At 41.9% G+C, this 9579-nt stretch overlaps 1 protein-coding gene and 1 long non-coding RNA gene across 6 annotated transcripts in view; one reads left to right on the top strand and one right to left on the bottom strand.

Moving 5' to 3' along the window:
• Positions 1-4103, bottom strand: part of LOC121667479 — a 19376-nt gene extending 15273 nt beyond the window's left edge. For all 5 annotated transcript variants that reach the window (XR_006017073.1, XR_006017075.1, XR_006017072.1 and 2 more), the window contains exons 1-3: positions 4012-4103; positions 2570-2770; positions 1662-1806 (exon numbers count right to left, since the gene is read on the bottom strand). This is a non-coding gene — a long non-coding RNA (uncharacterized LOC121667479). The remainder of the gene's footprint in view (positions 1-1661; positions 1807-2569; positions 2771-4011) is intronic.
• LOC121667476 overlaps positions 1-9579 on the top strand; it is a 9800-nt gene extending 221 nt beyond the window's left edge. The window contains exons 2-19 of the mRNA XM_042034134.1: positions 356-536; positions 838-997; positions 1204-1324; positions 1714-1950; positions 2197-2334; positions 2579-2827; positions 3109-3300; positions 3779-3946; positions 4100-4240; positions 4662-4863; positions 5168-5254; positions 5412-5531; positions 6000-6148; positions 6768-6854; positions 7474-7620; positions 7943-8122; positions 8391-8497; positions 8672-9579. Coding sequence (XP_041890068.1) covers positions 356-536; positions 838-997; positions 1204-1324; positions 1714-1950; positions 2197-2334; positions 2579-2827; positions 3109-3300; positions 3779-3946; positions 4100-4240; positions 4662-4863; positions 5168-5254; positions 5412-5531; positions 6000-6148; positions 6768-6854; positions 7474-7620; positions 7943-8122; positions 8391-8497; positions 8672-8903 — 2898 coding nt within the window. The 3' untranslated portion in view covers positions 8904-9579. The remainder of the gene's footprint in view (positions 1-355; positions 537-837; positions 998-1203; positions 1325-1713; positions 1951-2196; positions 2335-2578; positions 2828-3108; positions 3301-3778; positions 3947-4099; positions 4241-4661; positions 4864-5167; positions 5255-5411; positions 5532-5999; positions 6149-6767; positions 6855-7473; positions 7621-7942; positions 8123-8390; positions 8498-8671) is intronic.

The raw sequence follows: 9579 nt of genomic DNA, 5'->3' as shown, positions 1-9579 counted from the left end.
AATTTATACATGGGGTAACAAACTGAATTTATACATGGGGTAACAAATTGAATTCTCTTCTAGAAATTTTAGGCATGGCCATGTAAGATGTTACTTTTGGTGTAGCAGACATTTAATATTTTATAGGCTGCAAAAGAATTAATTGCAATGTCCATAAACAGGAGGTGACCACTGGATCTTTACTTCATTTAAAGCTGCTGCTATTGCAGAGACATTGCTGAAAGATTAATTATTATTATTATTTTCTCAGAGGTTTCATCTTTGAAAACAGCATAAATTCATCTGCTTGAGCGTGTGGTGCAGCTTCTATTTTTGGCAGGCATCAAACAGCTCTGTCTGCTCTGTGCTGTTCCAGGTGCCTTTCTCTGGGTCACCACAGAGCTTTGAACACTCTCAGACCCCCAGGTTTTGTGGCCTCAGTGGGGTCTCAAGTAATTCATGGGAGGTGATCCCACAAAAACTGATCCCACTGCTCCAGTCTGTGATTCAGATGCTGGAGGAAAACAGAAAAAATGGTTTTTCACCTGAGACTCCAGGTAAGAGAGAAGAGAAAGGCACTGCCACTGCCCTTATTTTATTCTTATAAAAATTTCAACTTTAAATCCAGAGAATTCTCCATCCAACAGCTGAAAATCAGACTTTGATCCCATTTTGTTAAAGATGTCCTTGGGCTTAACGAGCAAATTAAATTTGTATAAATTTGCCCCTGAGTGGGATGAGCCCTGAAATCACCTGTAATTCTCAGTTTCCTTTGTCAGCTCTCACCAAAGTTACAGTAAATTTGCAAAATAATTAATTTCTTGCAGTAAATATACTTCCCTCCTGTTTCTTGTACAGGCTACTCCTCGAGGAGCACCTTAAAAGCTTCTGCTGCTCACACAGAGGTGTCAAAGAGTGAAGAAAATCAGGAAACCATCCCAGCTTCCATAACATCCCCTGCTCTGCTCCCCTCACCTGCAGCAAGGATCACCCACATGCAGCAAGAAATGCACACAAGGTCAGAAACCCTCATTATTCCCTAATTTTTGGTCATAAAAATACCTTATTTGCAAGTTTTCTCCTCAGGAAGTTTCTCTTTGGGGGTAGCATGTGGTTCAAAAGGAGATCCCTGATCTCCAGGTGTGTGTGAATAAGGGAAGCGCTGCTGGCAATAATTATGGAAAAGCAGAGATGTTTTCAGGCTGTCTGCACATCTGGCTGCAGGTTCCTCTGGGAGAAGCACAGCTGGGAGCGAGCACAGCTGGAAACGTCCTTGCTGACACAAGAGATGGGCGCTGTCTGCTCCTTCTACCAATCATCCAAGGAATGCCACGAAGGAAACTGGGTAAGGTTGGCATTGGGTCATCTCAGATTTCTCAGCTGACACACAGGAGAAGAAAGTTTCCCCCCCTTCCTATCCAAATTCCTTTCAGTTTTCCCACATTGCTTCCAAAAATTGAAGCAAAATTAGAGAAGGAAAAAAAAATAAATCTTCTGATTATGGCAAAGCAAAACAGAACCTGATTTAGCTTTCCTCTCTCAATATTAAGGCACAAGAGGCTTCAATTTTTAGTAACTCTTGGGTACTTAATCCCACTGATGGCATTTAAATGAACACGAATTTCTAATTTCTGGCTGAGTATTTGACACCTCAGGCTCAGTATGGCCCAGTTCCCATTCACCTGGTGCTCCTGGATTGTGCAGATGGTTCAGCTGGGATGTCCATCATTTCAGGGGACGAAGAGCCGGACTGGCACCCTGGATTCACTCCTGGAAGAGCTCTCAGAACACCACAGCCAGGCTGGCCAAGCCCTGCTCCAGGGACACCTGGAAGAAATCAAACATTCCAACCTCAGCCCAGAGCTGACAGTGCCCAAACAGCCCCAACACTTCCTGGAAGAACTTCCACACCAGTTATCCTTTTGTCTGCTTGGCTTGCAAAGCCCAGGCTGTGACTTCAGCGAGCAGCAAGTGAGTTTGAGGCATTTTCTCTGTGTTTTGTCACCTCACTGCCATGCAGGGATGGATGTCACCCACCCTGGGTGGCACAAACACACGGCTGGCTTTGGCCGTCCCACGGTTATCAGAGCAGCTTCAATATTCACAGAAATTCAAGTGTTCCAGGTGTCCCTGGGATCTGGACTTCTCTGCTCCTGCTGACCACAGAGCTCTTTGTTGGAGTGGGAAATCCCCACCCTTTTTTGATCTTTTTAACAGAAACATTCCCAGGAAATCGAGCACTCCCCAGCCCCTGTAACTCGGATGCTCCAGGTTTCAGGGATGAAGATTGTAAAGCTGGAAGCTCTGAGACAAGTGTGTCTGTACAGAGTCCTGGATCTCTACAGTGACCTCCAGGTAGAGGCATTTTGTGATTTTCATGCCTCATCCCTCCCTGCATGAGCCTCAAGGCATCTCACTAAACTCCAAGTGCACAAACACCCACCCTGACCAAAAATCTACAGGGGTGCAAGGACAGAAACCTCCCATGCAGAACCCCACTCCTCAAATCCCTGTAATTATGCCCAATGCTAGGAAAAATAGGTTCATTCTACTAAAAAAAAAAAAAAAAAAAAATTCTCCCTCTGCTTACCTGCTTCAGACTGGGGCTTGCCCAGAAGATGTGAGCAGGGCCCTGAGCAGGCTCAGCTGCAGAAATCGAGGTGAAGAAGCCGCCCGAGAGGCTGCTGAGAGCAGAGAGGAGCAGCAAGCAGCCAGAGCAGTGGCTTTTCTCCAGGAGCACCAGCAGGAGGGGGATCTGCTGAAGGGTTTGAATGCACAGTCCGAGGCTGAGCTGAGGAAAATGCAGGCACAGTTTAGGCTGGAGCTTCAAACACAGACAGAGGAAAAGGTACCTCAGCTAAAACATTGGGATTGTCATTTATGAACAGCCACACAGAGCATGGAGAGCTCAGTAAAACCCCTGGCCTAGTTATTTCAGCAATGTTTTATGGGATTCACAATTATTTAACTTGTGCTGTCAAGGGAAACTTTTAAAAAGTCTTTTGGGAAGCTGATGGATTCCATTATTTTTAGGATGGTTAATTTTCCCCCCCTCTGGATTCCTAATTTCAAAGTTGCAACATTTCCACACTTCCCTCAAGTCTGTAAAACTTTGTTTTTTCTCCCCAGCTAAAAGCCAAAGAAACACAAGTGATCCAGGAGACCAAAGGACAGAAATTTGGGAATCTTGTGGCCTATTCCATCCTCTCCCAGAGGCACCTGAGGCAAACAGTGACTTTGCTCCAGGATTGCCACAGGCTCAGGAACATGGCCCTGAAATCCCAAAAGGAGGGCACAGGCCTGGAACACCTCGTGGTGGAAGTAAAATTCTCTTTTTTAATTTAAAATGCTCTAGTTTAGTTTAGAGCCTGCAGTGTGTTGCTGCAAAACTTTACAAACTCTCAGGACCTGTGTCTGTTTAGAGAAATGTTTCTAGAAATGAAGCTAATTCCAGATTAAAAGATATTCTACTCATTTTTAATGCCACAAGGATTGAAACCATCCTGGGATTTTCTACTTCAGATCCAATTTTAACACAGATTAACTTTATGGTCCTTAGAGAATCATGTATCTATTTTAAGTAGATATAGGTTTGTTATTTGGGTGTTTATTAATAACAAAAATAAAGGACTGCAAGGTGCTTTTACCCAATTTCCACTGGTTTTTTTTTCCCCAAAACTTTGTGTTTTCAAAACTCTAGCTCTTAAACCTGTCCTCAATCCATTGTGGAGAAACTAAATTAACAAAAGGAGGTTCAGATATTCCAGGTTGTATTTCACATGACCAATCTACCTTCCAGGATTTATCAATGGATGATGACAGCAGGGACATTTTGCAGCTCCTGAAGGACAACACAGAGTATTTCTTTTTAGTGCTGGAATTTATACAAGCTATAAGATTATTGCAGCTGAGAGAAACCCACTTCAGGGAAATGGTGAGAAGCTTAAAAGGCTGCAGCCAGGAGAAGGTAAAACTCAAAATAGATTTCTTTGCACTCTGATTCAGAAAATAATAAATAATTGCTGTTCTTACTGTGCAGAGGACTTTGTTCTCCAAGTATCAAAGTTCCCAAAACAATACCAGGATCTTTGGGTTTGGAGCTTTTTTTTTTCATTTGCAGTTTGTGGATGAAGCAAAGGCCACAACCAATGAAGTGAGAAAATTCAGAGAGCAGAAAACAAGAAGGCTGAAGGAACAGCTGAAGCACTTCCTGGAAAAGAAAAGAACTGAGAATATTTCAAGTAGCTTTGATCCATTTCAGGTTAGAAAAGAGCAAATCCCAAATGTTTTTTAATTGAATATGGACAGGACATAAAATTAATGGTATAGTGTTGATGAGACCGTGCCTGTAGCTGCGCTGAATTACGAAATTCCCATTTCATATGTGAATATATATACAAATATAATATAAATGTTATCTATATTAATACATATGAAGAAAATGGTTGAAAGTAGAGAACAGAAATGTAATACTATAGGAAACTGGAAAGGGATAGGAGAAGAACAGCTGCTTAAAATAGGTTATGCCCAAAATGGTGAGTTTAGGGGTTTTGGAGTTGTTTTTTTAACTGATTGTGAGGACTAGACCTGCCTTATCCACAACACAGAGCTCACCCTTAGAGGGTCTGAGAAATTTAACAGCTTTTTACAGGCACTGTTTCATCTCTTTGTTTTCCTTGTAGAGTTTGATGAAGGAATGCACTGAGAGAAAATCTTCCTTAGGAAAGGATTTCCAGCTGGATTTGCAGAAGCTGAGAATGAGATTAGAAGGAGATAAAAAAGGGAAAATGCAGCAGAACAGCCATTCCCCATCACACATCACCCAAGATTCCCAGATTCCAGGGACAAAGGCAGAGGATCAGCTCCTCTTGTTCCTGACTAAGAGTAAGGCAGAGAATTTAAATGACCTGTGATTATTTTTTGATATTGATGCATTACCTGGGGGTCCCTGATGGAAATGAACAGGGGAGAGATTCCAATACACTTCTACATTTTTAAACATCTTCCAAAAATTTGATATCTAGTAAAAAAAAAAAGAAAAGTACAGCTTTTAATCCTACCAGTTCATTTCTAAACTGAGGGCTGAATACTGTGTAGGAAAGTCAAAATTAGCTTATGGAAAAAGAAATGGATGTAAGTCCCTCTGGAATTTTGCCAGATAACACCTGCAGATATCCTGTCCTCACAGATATCAAGGTGCTGAAGCAGGCAGAACACCTGATGGCATCCAGGATCACCCTGCTGAAGCCTCAGCTCACAGCACCTCCTCTGCAAGGTAAAAAAATCAAAGTCATTTTAATGACTTTTGTTCTTTTTCCTGCCACTGTTTCACCTTGTCCCCAAAAGTCCCCAGGCGTGAAGTGTTTGCTCAGACAAACATGGTAAGAAAAGGATTGTTTGGGGAAACAACATTTCTACATTTCTTTACACAGGGGATGGAATTAAGTGTAAAAAAGCCTCTTTTCTCCTCGGCCTCCTGAAGGAGGTGAACGATGAGCTCCGAAGTCACGCAGTGGCAGCTGGGCTGGGACAGAGCCAAAGGCTGGAGAAAAGTAAATTTTAGCATTTTTCCTTCTCATAAAACAGCCAGAATTTGGTGTAATTGGAAGATTTCTGCTTCATCCTTTAGGGAGCTGTTGGTTAGGATCAGATTTTGCTGCACAGACACCTCAGTTATTCTCTCCTTTAGAGGAGAGGGCTCTGCCAGTGAAGGAGAGAGACTCAGCACCCAAATCACCTGAATTTGCTGCTGACCAGCTCTAAGCCACGTGTCATTAATGCCACTTTTCCAGACCTTAATTGTGAGAATTTTCTCTAAGAAAAGTAAAGTTTTGGGCATTTCCTCGATCATCTTATAAAAATTCACAATGCATCAACAGGGATTCATTTTGCTTTGAACAATATTATAACAAAGATGAGAAATGCAGTTTTTTACCCAGCTGTATTGCAGTGTTACCTCTTGGACAAACAAAATGCAAATAGAAATCAATTAATCTAATGAAACTCTACTGTTCTTGCAGCAGAAATTACTGCTCAGGGCATGCAGGAGTCCTCGAGGAGTCAGGAAAGAGAATTAACAGCAGTGGATCCTGCAGCCCTTTCTCCCAGGGAGTTTGTGGTGTTCCAGTACGGCCTCTCCATCCTACAATTCCTCACATTTCACATTAAAGTGAGTGTTTAAAATCTGATCATCAGCAAAACTTACCCAAAAATACCCTTCAGCCAACAGGGTACTTACTTTTACTAAGTAAAATCAATTAGACAATGACAAATGTGCAAATATTGGGAAATAAATTCCACTTCTGTTTTCTCCACAACAGCATGGAATTGTTTTCCAGTCCAAAGATCCACAGTCAGTTCTTGTATTTGTTGTTTCTTGAGCACACCACTTAGGAAATGAGGAATTAATCCCTGCCTGCTGCATAATTTTGTAATAAAACACATTCCCTTTAAACCTCAGAACAAGGATTCTCTCATTTTCTCTGCACAGTTCTTAGCACACCTCTGGGTAAACTCTCCAGGGTGTTTTGTAACAGCATTAAATAAATAACAATAATAAACTTGTAGTGGCTCCACCCAGAGCTCCAGGCCTGGAGCACACTTTCATTTACTTAATTAAAAAGCTGGCAAGAGGAAATCCTAAGGATTTTCAGTCTCCATTTCCACGTGGATTTTTTTGGCTCTGTGCACCCACTGCAAATCAGAGCTGACATTTAATTGAACTTAGATCCCAATAATCTCTGAGGTGCCTCCAGTGCTTACAGCAGCATTTTCCCTTCTCTTTGCAGGCTCCAGAAATCACCCTGTGCGTTGCCTCCAGCCTCCCCCAGAGCCATGCCCCAGGCGATGCCTTCAGGAATTCTTTCTTTTATCAGGTTTGTCCACCCCACATCCGTGCAATATTTTTATCTCCATCAAGTTCCAGGAGACTGGGAAGCAAAAGGACAAGCACTGAATATTTTCTGTAAGTCATACAAGCTTGATGCTTTCTAGGAAAGAAATATATTTATGTAAGAAATCATCAAATGCTAATAATCTCCAGGTATCTCTGAGCACAAACCTAACGCACCCATGTTTAAATCCATTAAATCAGCTCTGATTTTCCAGTTTCTCCTGACCAAGTTCTACCACTTTTCATTTCTACCAAATTCTCTCTAGGTCAGCTTTATAGGAGTCAGTGTATCAGCATTTTATTTGTTATAATTAAATTACAGGCCACTATAAACAAATTACAAAATGTGACTATTTAGTGTTATTTTTTTAAGTTTTCTAAAGTTCATAAAATATAAATCTAAACCTGCCTAGAGCAGAGAATACAGGAATGCTTTAAATTCACACCATAGATCATTTCATGAAGTCCTGTGCACATGGATATCCCCCAGCACTGATTCCAATCCTTGCACTCACCTGAAACTGAGATAAACCACTGGGAGGGCTGAGCCAATTCCTGCTGTGCCCTTGTCCCAGCTGGGGATATTCCATTTTTTCCCCCAGAATTCCAAGAAGAAACTCTTCATCCTGAGGGATTGCCTGGGCTCTGTGGGAAGTTTCCTGCTGCTCCTGGTGCACTGCTTGGCTCGTGTCACTGCTGGGGACCTCAGCCACGACACCAACCCCATCTTCCTGAGGCTTTTCCACCAGGTACATCAGTATTTTCTCAATGTAACCACATTAAACTAATTCCTGTGAAAAATTCTTACTTTAAAAGAGAAGGGTTAATGCTGCCAGAACTGAGGAGATAAAAGCCAGACAACTCCATTCTAACCCCCGCCTGGGCAGTAAATGGGAGAATCCAGCAGGAAAAGCTCTTTATCATCACAGTCCTAGCTCAGAACACAGATAAATTCATTGGAAAATAAAGAGGGAACTGGAATTTTCCTTCCCAACACCTTGGTGTGATGCAGATTCTCAAAACCTTTCAGAAAGCCTTTTTTTTGCTGTTTCTTTTTTTAAATTTCTCTAGGCTCTAAAGGCCTGTCTTGGTGAGATGTTCTCCCTCAGACTGCAGCTCTCAGCAGCTCCCCACGGGATAAATCAGATGCTGCTCAAGGAGGAACCACTCTCCACAGAGGAAATAAACCTGATCTCCCAACTTTTTGAAGTGAGAGCGAAAAGCCACACAGCCACAGAACTCCTTGAGAAGGTAACAAAAAAAAAAATCACAAGATCTGGTTGGAAAAAAATTCACCACCCCTCATTTTTTACTTTGTTAGAGTGGCAATTAAATGGTTTCAAAAACCCAGCTAAGAAAACCCCCTTCCTAAGCAAGAAGGTTAAAATAAATTATTTAATTTCATGTAAATCATTAGGTCAGCATAAACAGCAATACCATGAAAAGATATTTAAAGAGTCTACAAAAAGGCTTTTAAAATCAACATTTATCTGCTCTCTCCACTTCTGTGTTCCTGAAGAACCTCTTGCTCCATGTGAAACCTGAGGAAACACTCAATGACAAGAGGCTGGGGAAGAAAAAAGAGGATTTCCTTCATCCCCTGAGCAGCAGTGGAAGGAGGGCACGGTGAGAACAATTAACCAGGAGCTATTATTTACTATTTAAATTTACTATTTATTACCCCACCACCCTGTACTGTGAAATTTGTCTTTCTGGTTTGCTCCTGTGAAGAGCCTATGGATAAAATTTTAATACTGGCATTTCTTCCCTCTCGAATTAAACATTTCCCCTGTTTTTCAGCTTTGAAGAGGAAACTGTCAATTCCTCATCCCCTTCAGAACTGGAGGATAAAGTGGATGCATTAACTGAGGAGCTGGTGCACATCATAGAGGATGAACAGCAGTTTTTAAGTAGTAAAGGCAACGAAGATCTGCTTTCTTATTACCTTGAAATAACCAGTGTGGAGAAGGAGAGTTTGGTAAAACAAATAAATGCATTGGAAGAGGAAATAGCCCGGGGCAGAAAGTTGTGATGATGCTCAAAACTTGGTGGTTCGGTTCCTGCTACTCTGCATTAATTTGGCATTAGGCTTCAATCCAAAGAAAATCCTCTATTTTTGCCTTAATTACAATGTATTTTTCCTCTCCATCCTACAGGCTCATTAAAGCAGGAGTGAAAGCAGTGCAGTAATTTAAGTGACAAGACTTTGGCCAGAGGAGCTGCCATTTCTGGCCACAGCCACGTGGTGAGAAGAAATATTGCTGCAAAAGCCCAGACTCAGAGTTTCCAGGAACAGGAGCAAAATATAGACTCACTCAATTCCTGGTGTTAAATAAATTATTCTTTAAACCAGTGCATCCCTCCAGGAGGTGTTCTGAGGCCTCTGCAGCTGAGAGTTGCAGTTTTATGATTTTATGACACAGCAAAAACTGCAGATATGGTTACTGGGGTTAATTATATCTGCAGAGTTACACTTAAAGTGCAAGAAACATTCTCCACCACACTTCAGCTCTGTGCTACAACCCACCCAGCAGTACAGCTCCTGCACTGTCCAAGACCATCCCTGCTCCTAAACCTGGGGAATCAGTCTCTCCTCCTCCTCCCAAATTCAAGAGCCAAACATCAAAACACAAAATATTCAGTATTTTCCAATCACCCCAATCCAGCCCCACCTCCAGTGTGGATAAAAAGCAAGTGAAGAAGAGCAA

The sequence above is a fragment of the Corvus kubaryi genome, unplaced genomic scaffold (assembly GCF_017639235.1).
Source record: "Corvus kubaryi isolate FWS band 111438036 unplaced genomic scaffold, C.kubaryi_AGA036_p1.0 37367, whole genome shotgun sequence".
NCBI classification, from domain to species: Eukaryota; Metazoa; Chordata; class Aves; order Passeriformes; family Corvidae; genus Corvus; species Corvus kubaryi.
The sequence above is the reverse complement of the archived record's forward strand: the minus strand, read 5'-3'. Positions and strand labels throughout refer to the sequence as shown.